General features: G+C 36.6%; 3 protein-coding genes across 3 annotated transcripts; 2 read left to right on the top strand and 1 right to left on the bottom strand.

Annotated features, from left to right (window-relative positions):
- The first annotated feature begins 162 nt into the window (after positions 1-162).
- On the top strand, positions 163-4,744 carry LOC112186806 (ABC transporter B family member 26, chloroplastic). The gene is made up of 18 exons (XM_024325328.2): positions 163-639; positions 802-929; positions 1,018-1,060; positions 1,216-1,260; positions 1,392-1,514; positions 1,612-1,715; positions 1,869-1,923; positions 2,003-2,073; positions 2,200-2,302; positions 2,472-2,682; positions 3,104-3,177; positions 3,284-3,340; positions 3,424-3,498; positions 3,617-3,691; positions 3,766-4,047; positions 4,142-4,206; positions 4,287-4,347; positions 4,440-4,744. The coding sequence occupies exons 1-18, from the start codon at positions 262-264 to the stop codon at positions 4,527-4,529; spliced, it is 2,040 nt and encodes a 679-aa protein (XP_024181096.1). The 5' UTR covers positions 163-261; the 3' UTR covers positions 4,530-4,744.
- Positions 4,745-5,754: 1,010 nt separating this feature from the next.
- Positions 5,755-7,728, bottom strand: LOC112186808 (sirohydrochlorin ferrochelatase, chloroplastic). Its single transcript, XM_024325332.2, has 5 exons — positions 7,461-7,728; positions 7,256-7,317; positions 6,990-7,100; positions 6,811-6,903; positions 5,755-6,249 (listed from the first exon to the last, which is right to left on the bottom strand). The coding sequence occupies exons 1-5, from the start codon at positions 7,711-7,713 to the stop codon at positions 6,148-6,150; spliced, it is 621 nt and encodes a 206-aa protein (XP_024181100.1). The 5' UTR covers positions 7,714-7,728; the 3' UTR covers positions 5,755-6,147.
- Positions 7,729-9,643: 1,915 nt separating this feature from the next.
- Positions 9,644-14,227, top strand: LOC112186807 (glycosyltransferase BC10). The gene is made up of 11 exons (XM_024325331.2): positions 9,644-10,200; positions 10,286-10,399; positions 10,593-10,693; positions 10,800-10,871; positions 11,249-11,330; positions 11,459-11,539; positions 12,012-12,050; positions 12,281-12,346; positions 13,027-13,176; positions 13,735-13,863; positions 13,989-14,227. Exons 1-11 carry the CDS (start codon positions 9,976-9,978, stop codon positions 14,007-14,009), a joined length of 1,080 nt encoding a protein of 359 aa, XP_024181099.1. The 5' UTR covers positions 9,644-9,975; the 3' UTR covers positions 14,010-14,227.
- Positions 14,228-22,326: the final 8,099 nt, after the last annotated feature.

The raw sequence follows: 22,326 nt of genomic DNA, 5'->3' as shown, positions 1-22,326 counted from the left end.
ATTAGAGATTTTATAAATTTACATGTAAAAAGTTTCTGAATATATTTAGATATTTATTGAATAAATTTAGAAAAGTACGCTGTTTTTTTTGTTGGTTAACAGAAAAGTACACATTTCTTAAAAAAGAAAAGAAAAAAGTACACCTATATAGGGTCTTCTGTAGGCTACAAAAGCAGGGTGCAGTTCAATTTCCGGCGCCAAAAGGCGGGTGCCAGATGCCGCTATGCCAAGATTACCGAAATAACCCCCGGTAGCTCTCAAATGTGCACTTTGATAATTGATATGGCGATGTTCCAGTTCAATCTTTGCTCTCTGAGCCGCTGTCACTTGCCCACTCTCTCCACAAAGCCGAAACCCGATATTCCAATCCATAGCATCAACGTTGCTTCAAAACGACGCCGCTTCGGTATCCGAAACAACTCGCGCCGGTTCTTCTTTTCGCCGGAAAACGGCCTTGCTACTCCGGTGGCGGCGGCCGTCAATTGGTGGAGTCTAACCGAGGAAGGGGAGGAGGAGAAAGAGCAAATCACGGCGGCGAAGCCAGTCACGATTCTGCGTGCTGTTCATCGAATGTGGAATTTGATCGAGACTGATAGATGGATTGTGTTTGTTGCTTTTGGTTCACTGATTATAGCAGCGGTGAGTTCGAATCTGAAAAGCTTCTGTTCTTCGTTTTTGATTTAGTGAAAAATTTTCATATTTTTGTTAATTTTGTGCATTTTTGAGCTATTGATTTTATGTATGTGGCGGTGGTTTTATGAATTTTGTAAGCAAGAATGGAGTAACAGTCTACTGTTGCAGCTTTCGGAGATCTCAATACCGCGGATACTGACGGAGTCTGTGTTTTGTGCTCAAAGTGGGGATGCTGCGGTGTTCTTCAGGAACTCGAAGCTTCTAGCAGTGTTGTGTATCACTTCAGGGATATGCAGGTTGGTCATTTCTAGTTGAATTTTCGATGGAAATTCAGAAACTAGTCTGCAGTGCCTGGTAATTAACTGTGTTTTATGTATGTTTCAGTGGCCTGAGAAGTGGTTGTTTTGGGATTGCAAACATTTTGTTGGTTAGTTACTCACTGATTCCATGAATTCCTTCTGAATAGGACTGTTGAATCTCTGTAGTTTATGTTATCGTCTTTTAGTAATAAGGATTTGACGCATTTGTGCCTTTTACCTAAATCTTACTCGTACACCATCTGCTGCCAATATCACATTGCAGGTTAAGCGCCTCAGGGAAACCCTATACTCAGTTGTTCTTGTCCAGGTTTGTGCTTCATTTAAAAAATTGCAACTACTGGATGCTATTTGTAAAGAATATATATGGAGCACATGAATTGCTTAATCTCTTTTCTTATTGAACATGAATCTGTATTTTGGTGTTATCTTTTGATGTAGGATATATCCTTTTTCGACAGAGAATCAGTTGGTGATTTGACAAGCAGACTTGGGGCAGATTGTCAACGATTATCGCTTGTCATTGCAAATGATATTAACTTGATATTACGTAATGGGCTTCAGGTTGTGGTTCTTAGTTCTACCCTTCTCTTCCCTTGAATATACATTTGGTCTATAGTCTATGTTACAGTTTATTTTTCTTTTTCCTTTCTGTATTCAGGGAACTGGTGCACTGATCAATCTGCTTATATTATCTTGGCCTCTTGCATTATCAGCACTGGTTATATGTGGTGTTTTATCTGTGATTTTTCTTCTTTATAGCAAGTAAGTTTTTGTACCTTCACTCTAACTTGCACCCGAAATAAAGCCCTATCTTACCTTTTCTGATGCATTGCTCTTCGACTTGATAGCACACCTTTTGTGGCCAGTACCTCATAGTAAACCTTATGTGTGGATTTCTATGCCTTTTATATATAGGTACCAAAAGAAAGCTGCAAAATTAACCCAAGACTTCACTGCTGGGGCCAATGAAGTATGGGAAGAATAGTGATCCAATTCTCAACAAAAAGTTACAATTCACATTCATGATTTATCTTCCCATTTGAATGTAGGTTGCACAAGAGACACTTTCTCTGATGAGAACAGTCCGGGTTTTTGGAACAGAAAGAAAAGAAATTGGAAGGTAAATATCTTGAGTATCCATTTCCTACCAAGAATCTCTATTTTCATTGCTGTCAATCTAGTAACCATATCACAAGCAAGTCTGCAAGTTCTGATAACCAAACTTGTGCATCATATGTAATATTAGGTTCAAGGGATGGCTAGACAAGGTAGCGTTTATAAACATTCGAGAGAGTATGGCTCGTGGGTTCTTGAGTATGAGTTTTCATACCCTGTATCGGTCAACACAGGTATGGCTCTTTAGTTACCTTAATGTATACGTATAAGGTTTTTTTCCACTCAATTCAAATATATAATATTGCTGAGGTGAGAAATATAAGTGCCTTTGCGATGCATTGTGTATATTGCAATTAAATGGAGATTTGTAGTTGACTCCACTCTGTCAAATTACATGTACAGGTTATTGCTGTGGTGGTAGGAGGCATTTCTATTATGAGTGGTCGTGTATCACCTGAGCAACTAACTAAGTACGTATTGTACTGTGAGTGGTTAATTTATGCAACTGGGAGGGTCATAGACAATTTATCATCATTAGTCGAGTCTGTTGGAGCAAGTGAAAAGGTTCTCCAGTTGATGGACTTGTTGCCCAGCGACCAATTCGTATCAAAAGGTAGGCACTCTTATCCTGTGAAGGAGAAGCGCATTCGTTCTTTTGATTGATGACACTTTACCAAGCTTTATTTTGGTATGCTTTTGAAACCAGAAGCTCTGAATTTGATATTTCATTTTAGCCTTAGTATTTAGATGCAAATCAGATATTGAAGTAAGGTACATGGTGTTGAGCAGTAACAAGGCTTGCATTTACTCAACATTCTGCTTCTATGAAGACTAAATATTAGTTTTTGAATATGTTGTTGGAAGTCAATTAAGGTAAATTTATGTGTTGTGGGACCTTAAACTCTTCCTTAAACTAAGAGTTCTATAATCAATATAGGTTTCAGGCATTTGTGTATTTTACATATGTTTCTTCATAGACTCAAATCTTTTGTTTTCAATACATTTATGATTAAATGGATCCCCTCTATGTCCAGGTGTAAAGTTGCAGAGGGTAACGGGACATATTCAGTTCGTAAACGTTTCTTTTCACTATCCTTCTAGGGCAAAAGTATGTGCTTTTGAACCAAGTATCTCCAATTAAAATATCACTGGCTAAATTCCAAGTATTGGTTTGTCACTATCCTTATTCTTAACATCTCTTAAACTTTGAACAGGTCGCCATTCTAGAGGACATAAATATTTCCATACAAGCAAATGAAGTGGTTGCAATTGTAAGAGATATGTTTTCTTTTACATTGCCATCCCTCTTAGAGTGGAAAACTTGAGGACTGACTTGCATCTTAATTTTGTGAAGGTTGGTCTGAGTGGTAGTGGAAAAAGCACATTAATCAATCTCTTGCTTCGTCTTTATGAGCCAATAAATGGTCAGGTAAGCGTCTGAGTTTTCCTTCACTAAAAGTAAACTCCTTGCATAGTCTCTGTCATTTTCCATAATTGCATTTTACTATCTTAGACTGTCATAATTTGTAAGCTCATTCTATTTGCAGATTAATATTGATGGTATCCCTATCAAAGAGTTGGATATCAGGTGGCTGCGAGGGAAAGTTGGATTTGTGTCGCAGGTTAGAATGCAGAAACTGTGACACTTTTCTTGGGTTTACTATAAGTTTGTGACCTAACTTTACATTTCAGACAGGAACCAAATCTATTTCACATGACCATCAAGTCAAACATTAAATATGGTTGCTCCGATGATATTAAGGAGGAAGATATAAAATCGGCTGCAAAGCTAGCTTATGCTCATAACTTCATCTCATCTCTTCCTGACGGATATGATACCCTAGTTGATGATAACTTACTCAGCGGTGGACAAAAGCAGCGGATTGCGATTGCTAGGGCCATTCTTAGAGACCCAGCTATATTAATCCTTGATGAAGCTACCAGTGCCTTAGATTCTGAAGCCGAACATCACATTAAGGCATGTTCATTCAAAACTAAAAGAATCTTCCCATTTTATTCCACAAAGTATACAGTTAGTTCTGATGCTGTGCATGCTATGATTTCATCTCCAGGGGGTTCTTCATGCAATGAAGAATGATGGTAAAGCAAGAAGAACCGTCATTGTCATTGCACATAGGTGAACTTAGAACTAGTACATTTTTCTTCTTCTCTTTCTGTGAGAAGTTCTGCATCAATATGATGTGTATTCATCTACAGGCTTTCAACCATAGAAGCTGCTGACAGAACCATCGTAATGGACGGAGGCCGAGTCACTGAGGTCAGCTGCTACTTGTTTTACTAATTTCGCTTTTATATTAAGAAAGATTCATGGATATACACTTGCAATCTGACTACCATTGATTTATGCAGATGGGTGAGCATGCAGAACTCCTCAAGAAGGATGGGGTCTATGCAAAATTGATTAGAGCTCAAACAAATGCTTTGGCTTGGCTTGATTGAAGTACAGCTTCAATCCTTCTTTTGCAACACTAGAGACATAGTTTCATACTGTAAATACCTAAAACCGAATTTTGCGTTGAAGATCATTTTTCACTATCATCTTCCATTTGTGTAATATTCATTGATATTTGATACTAGGATACAATATACAACAGCTTATATGTGATACTCCAGATTTGGTAGACAAGTGCACATTCAAAAGAACATCATTTTCACCCAGTTTCACTTCTTTACTTATGCTACAGTAAGTAGAGTAACTAAGATATTCACTAGGCCAAAGTACAGTTGCTCGATGGCTTCTCCACCGTTCAGAGTTGCTCCAGGGCTGCGGTGGAGAAATCTCCGGGCTGAGGAACTTATTCATGAGGAAGTCCTTTTGGTTTAACTTCATGCTTCTCTCTCACCGTCTTCGTATCCCCATTTTTCTCTTCCATGTTCTCCTCTGTACTATTGTTGTTGTTCTGGATTTCCTTCCTGGCCAACTTGGTCCCCAAGGACTGCATGGCTTTCTTCTCCTTGTTCATATCCATTGAAATGCAAGCGGCAAAGCTGTAAAATACTAAAATGTAGTGTTCTTGGCCAAAATTTATGTAGTATCAAGATATGCATACTCACCCCTTCAAAGGGTGCTAGGTTACTACACGTGGCCACCATTTGGACATTATGATTGACACAACGTTAAAGATAAAACAACCCTAATTCTTAGTGCATATGTTGCTCAGTCTTATCAAGCTTCTAAACCCTTCTGGTCCACAGGTCCTCTGTGGAATAATCGGATTAGAGTTCAGAGTTGATTTTATAAGCTAACGAGATTAACAGGTTTAAATGAGTAGGATTTACCACTGGAATGTACTAATGGGCGATGGCTACCCATTACTTGTCTTATCGCTAGGTTTACCCTTTCAGTTTGTTTTTCACTTCTTCTCAATCCATTTTTGGTCTGTTATCCTTTCTGTGTTAGATGCTAGACCATTGATTACATGTCGAACAGTACGTGAGACCAGCAAAATGGAAATATCACGCCTACAAAGTAGAAAATCCAGGCAGCATAGCATATACAAAGACGGTGAATGGAGCTGCAAGGGCAGTAAATGGAAGTCATGAAGTTCAGTAAAGAAAACTAAAAGGGCGTCCATTTCCTCAACGCAGTTCTCCTAAGCGGAAGGGTGACTATGCCATATTTAGAGAAACGATTTCATGGCTGCTGAGTCTTTTAATAAACAACTGAAATGGAAGGTTGATGGTGAAGACCACCTCAATTCAATCTTCACTGAAGCTGGCCACTAGTCTATATCTCATGCCAACTACACAGCTCTATGTGGTTGGCTTCATTGCAATTGTAGAAACGTGCCAAAGGTGCCATTTACACAAGTCCAATTCGGACCATCAGTATCCAGTTACAACTAGGGCAATTCTACAACATTCGCAATAAAGCCTTGTCCCAACTATTTGAGTTGGCTGCATGAATCGTGGTAAAGCCACAACAGCCGCCTGATGCCTTCTATATATGGCTATCCAAGTTGCAAAATCACTTGGTTCCGAAACTGAAATGGTGCCTTTACCCCATACTGTTTTGGTATGAATTTGCATGAATCAATGGAGCTGGCATTTGCATGTATCAATGGACCTGGCATTTGCCTGTTCCAACACAAACTGCACACTCAGCTGCATCTCCAGCAACATGGCTCAAGCAGTGATTGATTCTGTCATTCATAACATCCTGCAACCAGAGACCTCATCATCTTAGAATGAAGCACAATGTGGCCTTTGAAACCAATAACCGTAATTATCTTGATTATTAGTTCACTGTTAGTCCTTGAGCAAGAGAAAATAAATATATTAGGCACAAGCTCCCATATGTGGGGGACTTGCGATCCTACCTATATACATGTCTTTGTGTTTGAGTGTGTATTTATCTATATGTTTCTAAAACCAGAAGGAATACATTACTGTCAAGTAAACTTAGTTAAGTGCCAGTAGACCAAAGATTTGGAACCTTCTGTGACACTGGATAATGTTTAGGACAACAGAAAAAAAAACGAAATGCAGTCTATTGGCTTCAGATCCAAGTTGAGCAACAGCAAATATAACTCTAAGCAAAGCTTCAGAAAATATTGTGCAAAAACAATGTGTGATCCTATGCAAGCATAATTATATATGTGTGTCTCTGATCCTATCCCAGTTTGATTAAGCATCAATGGAACTTCAAGCAAAGCTGTAGACATTTCTGCAACAATGAATGATTCATGAAAAGGAAACAATAAGGAAATGCCAGTCATACCACAAGTAGTGGGTGGAGGCCTAGAGGCGCAGTCACCATATATGACACACCAGGATGCTCCTTTGCAGCTTCAGCTGTCAGGGATGGAATGTCCTGCAAAAGAACACACACTCTTACTATTTAGTCCACCATTTTATCTTAAACATTCAGAGACTTTACCGAATTCGAAAACCAGCTACCTTGTTCCAATGTCTTCCTGGTAGGAGGAAAAACGGGCTAACGATAACACGATTGGCACCTTGTTCAACACACGAATTGAACGCGTCTTGAATTGAAGGTTCTGCCAACTCCTAATCATACAACATTTACAGACAGAATCACTACTTCACTCACATTTCTATAAGCAATCAAGAAATACATTATGTACTTGCAATATTTACAAAAATACAAACCCAATGTGAACAAAAAAATTAATAACCCAAAAGTAAAACAGATTCAATCTAACCATATGAGCAGGCTCCACTATAGCATACCCAGTTCTCTCCCTAAACATGTCCACAAACTCATCTGTAATTCAACCAAAATCACAACCTCAGATAAAAAATAAAAAGTTACAAACTTTACTAGACCACAGTAAAAAAGTAACTGCCTTTCAACCGTTAAAAGCAAACCCAGAATCCCAATCATCTTCTAGAAGCTTACTTACTTACTTAGCATGAGGTTGGATTCCTTACGGCGTGAGCCATGGTCGACGATGATGACGCCATCTCTGTCGCCAACTCCATGGGGATTAGTTTGTCCCAATCCTCCATTCCCGATCCCGATGCTTAAATTTCTAGTTCTGGAGGGGCCTCTCTGCAAATTCGCGAAGTTGAGGCTCCGGTTAGGGTTTGTTCGGCTGTCGGTCGCCGGGGAGATTTTAGCGGTAACTTGAGGAGAGCTGAACAACGACCCAATCGACATGTTTGACGAATTTGAGCGCCGACCTTCGTCGGTCAACTTTGAGTTTATAAAAGTGACTAGAAACGACGTCGCAGTCTCCAGACAATTGTGGTTGAACACGTGGAAAATAAGATGGGTTATTATTTATAAATAAGGATACAATTTAGGATTTCAAAAATGTTTTTTTCTGTGGGTAAAATGTGTCGATAAAAATATGTGGGATTTTTTTTTTCTTCTCCCGACCAAAAAAAGAAATTGTCTCAAAATCATGATTTTTATAAAAAAAATTGTAGACTATAGTACATGATTTTTGTTCAAAATCACATAGTTTTATTTTCTCATTAAAAAATTCTCATTAGTATGCCATGATTTTTAAGTAATTTTAAAACCAAACTGACCTCAAAACTCTTGACTTGACTTTTTTTTACAATTTTTCAAAATCGGTAAGTGTAAAAATCATTAAAAAAAATTGAATAGAGAGTTTTAAGGTTCACCCCTTTGCCAAAAATCATGTTTTCTCAATGTGTAAAGAAGATTGTCAATTAAAAAGATATTAACAACTTTTGACAGGCAATATGTATTCCTAAACTTGATATGAACTAAATAATTGAAACCAAAATAGTGTAGAAAAGTGAAACTCTTAAGATTATTAGAATTATTTAAAAGACTCTTAAACTCGATACAGGTTAAATAATTGAAACTAAAATTGGGGAAGAGAGTACATATACAGTTCTTGATCACCAGTTTGGACAATTCATTATGTTCTACTGTATCATTTTTGAAAAGAAAATGAAACTGTCCTGGTGCATCCAGGTTTTCCAACATGATCATTATTAAAGTTGATCATATTCATTGCTTATAGATCTGCCTTCCTTAGCTGCTGCTTCAATTAGAAGTCAATCACTCAATTGCTTGCAAAGTTGCAATTGACAGTGCAATACCTGCCTAATATAAGTATTGCATATGATGAAGCCTCACCAACAACTTATTATTATTATTAATTGTAACAACTTCTGGTAGCTAGTTCTCAAATTTCTTCCATTGTCATCAGTCATCTCAAGCCTCTTACTATGCTGTATTATAGGACAATAGACAACGGAGTCACTAATTCAAATTAAATTTCTACTACGAAAAATATTAGTTCCCGAATTCAAATATATTTGTCACATAACTTTCTCTACATCCTTTAACAAAGGGAATTGGAATTCAAATGATCTTCATATAAAAAAATAAAAAATAAAATTACTAAAAGTTGCTAATTCTCATATACCTTAGAAATTATGTTACATGATGATAAGGAGTGGAGATTCGATTACATGTGAGCAGTAGGTATTCAAAGTTCGATATTTTAAAAGTTTGTTCTCATAACTTTCATCTCCAATCATAAATGTAACTTAATTGAAACAAAACCGACAAAAGTTCTACATAGAGATCTTATGTGACATTTTCAAATATATGTGTGCATGACGGATATTGAAAAGTGTATAAGGGACTTAAAAACCATAAAATAGCAACGAGTCGATTTCAATGGGACTATATAACACAAAATGAAAAGTAAATAAGTTATTTTATTTTATTCCATCAATAACAACAACTAATTGAACATTACAACAACCAATCTTCATGACTTCTCACTCAAAAATGAGAAACTTAATGTCATCACACCAAATATACCGCACAAAAATAAACAGGCTTTCGGTGTGGAAAATGCACCGTCAATTGCAACTTTGACAGGTTTTGCACTATCAATTGCCATCACACCAAATGATATTGTACAAAATTTTTAAAAGAGATGTGAATTTCATTAACGCATGCCAAGATTATTATTACATAGCCTTCTCCTGTCTTCTTCGACTAGACACATTAAAAAGTTGTAACAAGAGAATGACCAAATTTTTTCGTGTGGAAAATGCTAGTCAAAACTGTTATAAATGGGATGATTCTATACCCAACATCACAAGCAACTAGGAAAAACACATCACAACTTTACTACAACGACCTCCTTGACTCGCAATTGAAATCGCACCAGCCACCTGCACTCACTGACTCACTGATTCAACTCTCCCATCTTCTCCTGGGTCCAACTCTGCATAGCTTAAAGCTTAAAGCTTAAAAGCTTCAGTCTTTACGAGCTCCAATTGGATCTGGGTCACCTCTGAGATTCTTCACGTGAAAGCAATGATGACTCAAGAGAGGAAGCTTCACCTCCACAGCTTCTCAATTCCCCTAAAGCCCTAATCTTTGAGCTCCACAAGGTGAATGCAAAAGAGGGTCAAGTCCTAAATGAAGCGAAAGTCACAGTTCAAATGGAAGCGGAAGCTTTTCGCTTCGATTTTGATGTGCTTGTGCTTTGGGACCTTGGTCCTTCTTATGCATACTCACTACACTCGGATTATGACTCTGGCCTCAATTCGTCCTCAGTTGACAATCCAACGGCCCAAGATTGCCTTCTTGTTCATCGCCCGCAACCGGTTACCGTTGGATATGCTCTGGGATGTTTTCTTTCAGGTGATAAAGGGATTCAATTGTGTCTTGTTGTTTAATTACGAGGTGTAATTTGCATGAAGGGTTTAATTTCTAATGGTTTTTGCAGGGCGGGGAGGGTAAGTTTTCGATTTATGTGCACTCCAGGCCCGGGTTTCTGTTCAATAGGGTCACCACCAGATCAGTTTTTTTCCTGAATCGTCAAGTCAATGATAGCATACAGGTAATGTAATGTGTGAATTGGATTTCTACTGATACTGTACAATGTACATATGCTGTATGCTATTTCAGTGGATTTTACTTTATGTAAGTTTGCAGGTTTCGGTTGAGTTATGTGAGTGTGTGTGATTTTGTGTCTCCATGGTTTTTGTTTTTGTATTGGGATTGTTATATTTAGCTTGTGTGTTCTATACCAGGTAGATTGGGGAGAAGCAACCATGATTGAAGCGGAGCGTATATTGCTCAAACATGCACTAGAGGATCCTCTTAATCAACGCTTTGCTTTTGTTTCTGATAGGTGAAGATTGGCTTGATGATTTTGTCTGCTGGTTCTTTTTGTCAGTTTATCAATCTCGATGGTTTCCATTATCTAACAATATCTCAGTTACTTGATTTCTTTTCAGCTGCATCCCTCTTTACAATTTCAACTATATATATGACTATATCATGTCAACCAGAACCAGTTTTGTGGACAGGTGAGTGGACCAACTCAAATATGCAGTGCTAATACAAACATATGAAATAAAGGATTGTTTGTGGTCAGCAGTCATCAGTTGGTCTGCGAATTCCTTAATAGTTGAAAGTTGAAACCAGTTGATTTCAAGTCATTTGTATTTTAATGCATGTAAAAGCTACTTAGGTTTCATCTTATGAGTGCAACTGAGTTACTTGTGTGAAATAACTATACATATCAATACAGAGCTGCATCTGAATATTGTGCATACATTTCAAACTTGCGTTAGTACATGTTATCACTTTAAGTTTGTGAACTATGTTTCCAATGTTGTCCAGTTGTTTCTTTTTACGGTGGTCACCTTTGAATGTATGTTTAACTATTATCTTCTGGAAGCAGCTTTGCTGATACAAAAGATGGCCGCTACAATCCAAAAATGGATCCTGTTATTCCTGTACAAAACTGGAGAAAAGGATCTCAGGTATTCAAGGAATAATTGCTTCCTGAAATTTTGTACAATAGTAAAAAGAAAGCCTAACAAAATGGTTAGTATTTACTCTGACTGTTCCACAGATCGGCTTATTCTTGTACTTTTTTTCTTTGTTGCAGTGGGTTGTATTGACGAGGAAGCATGCAGAGGTTGTAGTGAAAGACGATACAGTGTTTCCTATGTTTCAGTTGTATTGTAAGGTAAGTTGTCGTTAAATTATTGACTCACAGTTGCAGATGATATAATCTTGGTTATTCCCCAACATGGTGCCTTTTGAGATAATCCAGACATTCCATAGATAGGTATTGGAATGTTGAAATTTTGAAAGGAAGGCAATCATAATCAATTAGAAAAGGTGGCATATTGTAATCTTTCTCTACTTCAAAATTAAACTAAATTCACTTGTCCCAGGTGACATATTGTAATCCTTCTCTACTTCAAAACTAAACTAAATTCACTTGTCCTGGGTGATCCTAGAACTGGAGATGGAAAACTTTTAATGTGTGCTGAAAAGCCATGCTTGCAATGAATAGCTGAGATTGCATAGGATTCGACTTATTGTTGTGTACCCCTTTTAGTTTGTTACCATGGTTACAGAGTGCTCCCTTTTAGTGTGCCATCTTATCTGTTGTAAGCTCATATTTTACTGTTTTGTGTATGATTATCATGCAGAGGAAGTCGTTACCTGAGTTTTGGCGGGATCATCCTGTTGTAAGTACTTTTCTTTATTTATTTTTAATTTGTAATCAATTACCACATCAGCTATCCCATAAAAGTATTCTTGCACCAATTCAAGCAAGTTGACATATCAAATGCATTTTCTCAATTTTTGAATTCACAGATAAATTTGAAGTAAGATCCAATGTACATTTTCTGAATGCATCTTGAAATTGTTAGAGAGGAATTGTAATTTTGTATTCTGAAATTTCCTGTTTCTGCAGCCGGCCGATAACTCCAAGGAGCACAATTGCATTCCAGACGAGCATTATGTTCAGACATTACTGGCTGTAAGATAAATTCCTGTTTAACCACTGTGAGCCTGATTTATTAATAGAGTTTAAGTTGGTTTTTCCTCAATGTTGAAACTGTACAAAGCCTTCTTCACCATAAGTCTTTGCATCACCTTTTTTGTAGGTATATCCTAGCTAGCTTCTTTCTAGGATTAAATATCTAGGTCAGATATATTTATGAAACTAGATATTAGAAGATATTAATGACACCGTATGTTAGCAACATTTATGGTCATATATACGGTTACTGCTTCATAAACAATCTGAGATTTTGGTTTTTGAAAGCTGAATAGACCGACCAGAGAAAAGTGTCAGGACACTAGCTTAAAGTCTTTCATAATTCCTTATAACTAGAAAGGTCTCATCTTTTAAGCCGCTAGATTTTCTTAAGGATATTAATTACATTTTGATTATTTTAGAAATAATATCAAAGACAGACATAAAACTAAGTCTCAGATTAAAAGCCTCCAGGATTTTTTAGCTTTCTACCTGAACAATATTGGTGTATATGGAGGAAGGTATACGTAAGCAGATTGGGGCTTCAGTTGAAACAGCTAGCTGGGAATCCCATTCACGTGTGACTTTCGCTGTTATTTATGGTTCTCTTTTTTCTCTCGATCTCCACCCCATTTTATATTGGAAAGATAAAACATCGAGCTAAATAGTTTAAATTTCAGCAAGAAGGCCTTGAAGGAGAAATCACACGAAGATCACTGACACACTCATCATGGGATTTATCATCCACTGCAGACCGTGAACGCCGTGGATGGCACCCTATGACATACAAATATTCAGATGCTACTCCCATGCTTATTAAATCTATAAAGGTATGTGTAATTTTCTTGTGGCAGCAAGCCATCCTTTAGCAATGATATAGTTGAGATAGGAGTCTTGGAGCAACCAAAAGTTGATTGGTTTCCTTCCTAATTAAACAATCCAAGTCATTGGGAATTGGTAGTTTATTGGCGCAACATTTAACCTTTAATGGTTTAGTGGCACCAAGATTTATGCTCAAGTTAATTGGAAATTACATGGTTGCACAATAAAGGTTTCTCTTGATGTTTGTATAAATTAACACTATTTACTTCTCGGATGTTTCAAGCAGTGGATATTCTCAAAGGAGTCTTATTAGATGTATATTAATATTGTCATTGAATAACAACAAGCTCCTTTGGTTACTCTGAACACTAGTGTTTAATCCAATGCTTTCTTTCTTCTACAAGCTTCCAAATGAATAATCCCTGCAATGGCTCAATTGTATTCAAGGATTAAGTTCAGTACTAGCTCCGGACTGATTTGTAAAACTCATGAAACTGCATTCGATGTAGCATTGTTGTTGTAAAGGTAGAAAAACTCAACTGAAATTTGGTGACTTTTTATTTCAGGATGTAGATAATATCTACTATGAGACCGAGTATCGAAGAGAATGGTGTAGCAGCAAGGAGAAACCCTCTCCATGCTTTCTTTTTGCCAGAAAATTTACCCGGCCTGCTGCTCTCAGGCTTCTCAACACGGTAACATTCAAAATTTTTGTCAATGTTCTAGCTTTTGCTAGGATTTTTTCTAATGTATTTTTGTCAAGGAGTCCCACAGGATAATGTTTTTTCCTTTTTCTCTCTCTCTCTTTTCTATTTGACAGACTACACTGGAGCTTAGATGAAGGACTAAATTCTAACTGTTGTCAAGTTTACTGTCAGCTAAACCAGATACCAGTCTCAGCCTATATTAGAATTATTCATTACATAAAAAAGTGTAAATGTGTATTTACTAATTACCAATGTTGTATATGTAATATTTTTTTTTTAGAAAAACAAATAAGTTGGGAAGGCGTTCCACGTGTGACAGAAATAAATAAATAAATAATCAAATTGAACAAAAGGAAATCATCGTGCTATTCTATTATTCTGTATTTATCACCATTATGCATGTTGATCATTGTAATTTCAACAGTAGTCTCCAACATGGATCTGAACCTTTTCAGAGTAAGCACACAAGATGGACAAGGTTCAAGGAGTATATCGTGGTGCTGCATAGACTTCCACCAAATATATATCATCCCCAGATTGCTGCAAAGCGCTGACAGAGTTGTGATCCCAAGATGTGAAGCAAAAATCTAAAATTTTTTGGAACGTTAATATATCCACCACCAGTGTTTGAGACGTCGTCAATATCTAACACCTTAATAATTTGATCCTCAGCATGCACATGAAAACTAATGTAGGCAAACTGGTGAGAATCAAAAGCCTTCCCATCACTAATACCAGCCATTATATTGCTAGTCTGCGAATTCCGATCCCTTCTTATAGGTACTTCCTTACGGCGCTGTAAGAACATTCTCTGAACTCTCAAGCGATAGGATAGAATTATGAAACCAATAACACTAGATAAGAGTTGCGCCACGTACAACAGTAACAGAAATTGTTGGTGAAATTACAATAAAAATTATAATTTCTATATGAGAAACTCGTTGACAAAAAGCTGAGGCGCGGGTATCTCGCTCTCTTTAAGGAGATTCAAGCCCTCTGCGGAACAATGCCGGTGCACCAGAAATCTCTTGACTTGTCTCCTCCAGGATACAACAGTCCAACAACAAGTTGTGTGGCTCACACCAATCTGCACAAATTGGAGGAACCCAAAGCTCCACCAAAAGAACACCTTTCTTTGGCCAAAAAAACACACAAGACACTTTGGGGGATTTTTGAAAAGCAAGTTGATGGGTGAATAGTTGTGTATCGTAATAGTATTACGTAAAAGCAATGATGTGTTTGAGCATGCAACAACTGGTGCTATTTATAGGCTCTTAGGACACTCCCTACCATTAATAGGGTAGTAACCAATAGCCATAGGTTACAAGAATTAAAACCCAAAATAAATCAAAATAAAACACCATGAGTTACAAAATAAAATTCAAAATAAATTCTGAATTTAAACACACAAATAAATTCAGATTTTAAACACAAAATAAATTCACCCAAATTTAATTTCAATAATAAATAAAATATTAAAATGTTACAACATTCCCCCACTCATTTTAATATTTAAAAAAAATATAAACCAAAGTTACCGGCCCAAAGACGAACCATTATGCATCATGAAGGTGTGCTCTGCATTGAACCTTCACTTAGTGAAACAGTAATTCCAACTCCAGAGTTGATAGTGGTCTCAGACTTGAACTACAACTGCTTAAGGGAAAATAAAAACTACTGCTCACACATAATAATTCAGGTGTTAATATGAGCTTTATTAGCCAGCACGTTACGGCCTTGTGCTTATCCCAGTTTTCATGAGTGCATTTCAAGAATAAGCCCAATTCTCATAGAGAGCGGCCCCACTCTCACACTCATATAGGTAAAATCCGTCAAGGATGCTCTTGTAACTATGACATCCCACTCATATGAGCTATGGACTTTATTAAGAGTTTTAAGTAAACTCAACCTTCATATACGTTACAAGATTAATGCACTTACATCATAGGGATGAGTAAGAAAATATAGTGCATTTTTCTTACGGCCACCTTATGATTCGTTTTTCCCATTGAACCCAGTTTTTAGGATCTCTAATCACCGGGTTGGGTGTCCTCATATATGGCTCATGACGATATGGGCTTCAATCCCATCCCCCTCGATGTATTCCAAACCTTTTCTCTTGCCAAGCCCATAGTTAATGGATCTGCAAGATTATCACATGATTTAACATAATTCACATTAATAATTTCATCACTCAAATATGATCTCACAGTACTGTGCTTTCTTCTTATAGGTCTGGATTTGCCGTTATAATAACGGTTATTTACTCTACCAATAGCTGCAGTGCTATCACAATGAATCAATATAGGTGGTATAGGTTTTTCCCACAAGGGAATTTCATGCAATAAATCTCTCAACCAATTTGCTTCTTCACTTGCTGAAGCTAGAGCAATAAGTTCAGCTTCCATGGTTGAATTAGAGATTATTGTTTGCTCCTTTGATTTCCAACAAATAGCACATCCACCTAATGTAAAAATATAACCAGTGGTAGAGAGAGAATCACCTGACAGAGTATTCCAATCGGCATCACAAAAGCCTTCAAGTACAGCAGGATATTTTTTATAAAATAATCCATAATTTTTAGTACCAAGCAAATATTTCATAACACGCTCAATTGCATGCCAATGTTCTTTACCTGGTTTACTTGTGAACCTGCTAAGTACTCCGACTGCATATGCAATGTCAGGTCTAGTGCAGTCAGCTGCATAGCGCAAACTGCCAATTATGCTAGCATATTCCTTTTGATTAATCACATCATTTTCACTTTCAACAGGAAATAAGTGAACACTAGAATCAAAAGGAGTAGACACATGCTTGTGGCCAACATAATCATATTTCTTCAAAATTTTCTCAACATAATGTGACTGATCAAGAAAAATACCATCACATGTTTTTGTTATTTTCATGCCCAAAATAACATTAGCCTCACCAAGATCTTTCATATCAAAATTGCTCTTAAGCATAATTTTTGTCTCATCAATTACATGCAAATTTGAGCCAAAAATTAAAAGATCATCCACATAGAGACTAATAATAACATGTGAATTTTTCCAAGATTTATAATATATGCATTTGTCACATTCATTTGATTTATAACCATTTCCAATCATGCAAGAATCAAATTTTTCATGCCACTGTTTAGGAGCCTGCTTTAAACCATAAAGGGATTTAGATAACTTACATACCTTGTGCTCTTGACCAGGTTCTATAAAACCTTCTGGTTGGTCCATATAGATCTCTTCATCTAAATCACCATTTAGAAAAGCTGTTTTCACATCCATTTGATGAATAATCAAATCATGAATTGCAGCAATAGCAATCAATAATCTAATTGATGTAATCCTTGTAACCGGAGAAAAAGTATCAAAAAAGTCTAGATCATGTTTTTGCTTAAAACCTTTAGCAACAAGTCTAGCTTTATATTTGTCTACACTTCCATCCGGTTTGAGCTTTTTTCTAAGGACCCATTTACACCCAATGGTTTTAAAACTTGTTGGTAAATCTACTAATTTCCAAGTATTATTAGAAATTAGAGACTCCATTTCATCATTCACAGCCTCTTTCCAAAAAATTGCATATGGTGATGATAAAGCTTCATGTAAAGAAATAGGATTTTCCTCAACATTATAAACATAATAGTCAGGGCCAAAATCATTTTCAACTCTAGCTCTCTTACTTCTTCTAGGTTCATTTTCATTAGTTTGTTGTATATGTAAATTAGAAGAAGAAGAACTAGGTTGTGAAAAAATATTTTCTCTAGATTCTTGACCCCCACTATTTTTTGATTTAAAAGGAAATTTTTCTTCATGAAAAATTGCATCACCAGATTCAATCACAACATGATTTTCAACATCAAGAAATCTATAGGCTGTACTATTTAAAGCATATCCAACGAAAACACAAGTAGTAGCTCTAGCACCCAATTTTGGTCTTTTAGGGTCAGTTAACCTCACAAAGGCTAGACAACCCCAAACTCTAAGATAACCCAAATTTGGTTTATGCCCCTTCCACACCTCAAAAGGTGTCATTTTTGTATTTTTATGTGGCACTCTATTCAACACATAACAAGCAGTTAAAACTGCTTCACCCTAAAGATTAGAGGGAGCACCTGAATCAATCAACATGGCATTTGTTAACTCAATCAAAGTTCTATTTTTTCTTTCTGCCACACCATTAGATGCAGGTGAATAGGGTGGAGTAACTTCATGAATCACTCCTAAAGATTGAACAAAAGAATTGAATTCAGAAGAATCATATTCTCTTCCTCTATCACTTCGGAGCCTTTTAATTTTTCTACCAAATTGATTTTCAACCTCAAGGAGGAACTCTTTAAATTTGGCAAAAGCATCACTTTTATTTTTCAACAAATAGACATAAGCATATTTAGAACAATCATCAATAAAAGTGATAAAGTACCTGTTACCTCCACGAGTTAAAATTCCCTCAAATTCACACAAGTCTGTATGAATTAATTCCAATAGCTCGGTATTCCTTTCAACATTTTTGTGAGGCCTTCTAGTAATTTTTGCTTTACTGCAAGTCTCACATTTTTCAAAATCTTTTTGCACTGAAGGAATTAAACCCAAACTACTCATGATTCCCACATATCTACTATTTATATGACATAAACGTGCATGCCAAAAATTCAAAGAAGAGAGCATATAAACTGAAGTGGATGCTTTATTATTATTCTCAACATTCAATTTGAACATGCCATCACAAGCATAACCTTTGCCCACAAATACACCTTTTTTGGTGATCACATATTGGTCAGATTCCATAGTTTGTTTAAAACCAGCCTTATTAAGAAGATAACTAGACATCAAATTTTTTCTCATGGAGGGTGTATGCAACACATCTTTCAAAGTTAGCACCCTACCAGAAGTAAATTTGAGTTCCACCTCACCAGTTCCAAGCACATGAGTAGTATGTGAATCTCCAAGCATAACTGTTTTGGGCTCCTTAAAAGGAGTGTATTTCTTGAACCAATCTTTATCATAGCAGATATGCCTATTAGCACCACAATCTGCCCACCATCCTTCAACACTTTGAACCATATTTACATCAGTTATCATTGCCACATATGGTTCTTCAGTGACGTGAGCTTGAGGAACAGCCTCACGTTTTCGATAATTGCAATTTCGAACAATATGCCCACTTTTGCCACAAACATAACAACAAGTATATTGTTGCTTATTTTCTGAAGGAGGATATTGGTTCTTATTCACATAGCTTGGTTTGCCTTTATTCTGTTGGTGAGGTTTACCAATTTTTTTCATATTTTTCTTCTTTGGCTGCATAAGAGAATTTGTATGAAAATGACCATTGGGCATATTATTATTGGAAGATACTAAATTTACCTTGGAGGTGTTATTGTTTGTATCTTGCATAAGAACATCTTGACCTCTTGCTTCCTCCTCAACTCGGATGCGAGTCGTCAAGGTCTCCAAGGAAATCTCCTTTTATTTATGACGCATGGATTTTTGAAACTCTTTCCATGAGGGTGGAAGTTTATCAATGATACCAGCCACCACTAGATTTTCACCAATTTTGACACCTTCAGATGTAACTTCAGCTACAATCATTTGGAAGTCTTGTACTTGCTCCGCAACCGACTTGCCATCCACCATTTGATATCGGAAAAAACGGCTTGCAGCATATTTTTTCGCACCAGCTTCCTCGGTGTCATATTTGCTCTGTAATGCTTTCCAAATTTTCTTGACAGAAGAATATGTTGTATCATAATAATCATAAAAATGATCAGCAAGACAGTTCAAGAGATAGTACCGACAATTATACTCATCTTTTTGAAATTTTTCAACTTTTTCTTCATGAGCAAGGAGTTCATCATCCTTCATGCCTTCGGTACTCTTCTTTGATGGATTCTTCTCCGTTAGCACATAGGCAACTTTGAGAAGATTAAGGTAGAAGAGAACTTTTCCCTTCCATCTCTTGAAATGTGCACTTTTGAAGCGGAAAGGCTTGTTGAGATCTCCCACATTGTCAAGCGGCTTCTCTTGAGTACGCTCCATCTTCTTTGAATCTCCTTAAAATTGTTGGTGAAATTACAATAAAAATTATAATTTCTATATGAGAAACTCGTTGACAAAAAGCTGAGGCGCGGGTATCTCGCTCTCTTTAAGGAGATTCAAGCCCTCTGCGGAACAATGCCGATGCACCAGAAATCTCTTGACTTGTCCCCTCCAGGATACAACAGCCCAACAACAAGTTGTGTGGCTCACACCAATCTGCACAAATTGGAGGAACCCAAAGCTCCACCAAAAGAACACCTTTCTTTGGCCAAAAAAACACACAAGACACTTTGGGGGATTTTTGAAAAGAAAGTTGATGGGTGAATAGTTGTGTATCGTAATAGTATTACGTAAAAGCAATGATGTGTTTGAGCATGCAACAACTGGTGCTATTTATAGGCTCTTAGGACACTCCCTACCATTAATAGGGTAGTAACCAATAGCCATAGATTACAAGAATTAAAACCCAAAATAAATCAAAATAAAACACCATGAGTTACAAAATAAAATTCAAAATAAATTCTGAATTTAAACACACAAATAAATTCAGATTTTAAACACAAAATAAATTCACCCAAATTTAATTTCAATAATAAATAAAATATTAAAATGTTACAACAGAAATTTTATGATCAATAAGACTACAGTGAAACTTGTCATCGAGACCAAATATATATTGCAAATTGGCGAACAAATTGGTGGTGCCGTATACACAATAGTTCCTCAATTATCAAATAGCATTTCAGGTCGATGGTGCCACAGTGCAAATCGCTCGAAAGTAATTTCATGCCAAACTTGCTCTCTTTAGGGGTGGGATGGAGTCTTTGAGCCTTATTGGAATGGGTTAGCTAGCTAGGGGCGGGTCTTAGCTTTAATATATTAAAACTTTGTTAGCCTTTCGTTTTATGTGTTGTTACATTAAGTTAGAGAGAACTTCAAAATTGCATACATTGGTGAAGAGATTCTAGTTTGATTTTAATTTTCTGTAAGAAGATTAGTCCTAGTTTTGTAGTCTCACTGAATAAGTGACTGTCAATGTTCAAACTGTGACACACTAAGTTTATGTTGCAATTGCATATATATTTAAGTATAAAAAAAAACCTTATATGAAATGGTAATGTCACATAGTATATCACTACATCGGATTTAATAATTAAAATTTAAACAATATCATCTTTAGAAATCTATTTTTCCTTTCGAACACAAACTGATAATATAACTACCTGAACTGAAAATTCTCTCGCGATTATATAAACGGAGCAACTACTCCCCAACTTCTGACACATAGTTTTCCCTCATCAAAGAGCCACATGTCCCTCGAACCTTTCATGACCTAATTTTTTATGGATGACACCTTTCATGACCTAGTAGTCACCCTCCCTCCTTCCTTCCTTCCTCTTCTACATCATCATGGACTAGTCACCCTTCCCTCTCTATGCTTTAATTGGCCCATACAAAAGCAAGCGAAGTTTTGGAAATGAGGGATGGTGTCATCTTCGGATAGGTAAAAGGGAATAAGAATGACTTTTCCCAAAAGTGCTTGTACCAGACCAACGTTCCTCTTACCTCTTACTCACTCCCTTACGTGGCATATCCTCGTTGGTTCTCAACGTCTGCAGACTTTCCAGAAGTTCAGACTTCGGATTCCAAAACTACTACAAAACGGTTGGGTCTAATATTGGTTTCTTGACCTTGACGCAAACACGTGTCTCCTCTTATGCCTTTCCACGTTTCATCCTGTCTTTATTTTAAAAGTTTTCTTCTTCGAGTGTCGGTGGAAACAGCCCCTGAGATGTGTACAAGTGGGCATTTGGTCGGCACGCCATTGTGGTAACAGTAGTAGTAATATTTAACTACCTCATTTTAGGGGAAAAATTTAAATAATTACACAAAAGGTCGAAAAAGTGCACATTTCCACGTTATTTTTTAGGATTGTGGCTCTTTATAGAGGCCAACACGCTTTGAGCAAGAATATTCAGTCTGCTTTATTCCGCATCTTGCGAGATTTTGGCATCAAGGATCATATAAATTTTCATGAAATAAATTAGGGAGGAGGAGGGGAAGAAAATATGAACTTATGAAGAATGAAAAAAAAAAAAAAGTGGGTTTTGAATTTTGATGTCTTTTAAGCCAAGGAGAGGCAGGTTTGTCCTTAGAGGAATCTTCCAAGGAGAGCTGATGAGATACGAGTGTTCGAAAGATGGTCTACAATGTTATCAAAGATGCAGTATATTCTGGATCAAAGTAAAACAAAAACATAAAAGACTAAGGCATTTATTCTTTATAGAGGAAGGCATTTATACGCAGGCTGCTTCTTTTCTAGAGATTTCTGATTTTGAAATGAACATACTTAGATCCCAAGTAATTAATTATATAATGTGATTTTCTAATTACCCTATTTTGATATGTTAATTTCTAA

This window comes from Rosa chinensis, chromosome 2, assembly GCF_002994745.2.
Source record: "Rosa chinensis cultivar Old Blush chromosome 2, RchiOBHm-V2, whole genome shotgun sequence".
Lineage (NCBI taxonomy): Eukaryota > Viridiplantae > Streptophyta > Magnoliopsida > Rosales > Rosaceae > Rosa > Rosa chinensis.
Note: the sequence above shows the minus strand (reverse complement) of the source record. Positions and strands in the feature narration are given on the sequence as shown.

What these genes read in the sequence shown, in the direction of transcription:
- LOC112186806 (XM_024325328.2), top strand. Translation starts at nt 262, where the DNA reads ATGTGCACTTTGATAATTGATATGGCGATGTTCCAGTTCAATCTTTGC. An exon ending in GGATTGCAAACATTTTGTTG is followed by an intron (nt 1,061 to 1,215) that starts GTTAGTTACTCA and finishes ATCACATTGCAG; the next exon opens with GTTAAGCGCCTCAGGGAAAC. An exon ending in CAAATGAAGTGGTTGCAATT is followed by an intron (nt 3,341 to 3,423) that starts GTAAGAGATATG and finishes AATTTTGTGAAG; the next exon opens with GTTGGTCTGAGTGGTAGTGG.
- LOC112186808 (XM_024325332.2), bottom strand. Translation starts at nt 7,713, where the DNA reads ATGTCGATTGGGTCGTTGTTCAGCTCTCCTCAAGTTACCGCTAAAATC. An exon ending in TAGTGGAGCCTGCTCATATG is followed by an intron (nt 7,101 to 7,255) that starts GTTAGATTGAAT and finishes TTGTATGATTAG; the next exon opens with GAGTTGGCAGAACCTTCAAT. An exon ending in CAGGAAGACATTGGAACAAG is followed by an intron (nt 6,904 to 6,989) that starts GTAGCTGGTTTT and finishes GTTCTTTTGCAG; the next exon opens with GACATTCCATCCCTGACAGC.
- LOC112186807 (XM_024325331.2), top strand. Translation starts at nt 9,976, where the DNA reads ATGAAGCGAAAGTCACAGTTCAAATGGAAGCGGAAGCTTTTCGCTTCG. An exon ending in TCTGGGATGTTTTCTTTCAG is followed by an intron (nt 10,201 to 10,285) that starts GTGATAAAGGGA and finishes TGGTTTTTGCAG; the next exon opens with GGCGGGGAGGGTAAGTTTTC. An exon ending in TTTGGCGGGATCATCCTGTT is followed by an intron (nt 12,051 to 12,280) that starts GTAAGTACTTTT and finishes CTGTTTCTGCAG; the next exon opens with CCGGCCGATAACTCCAAGGA.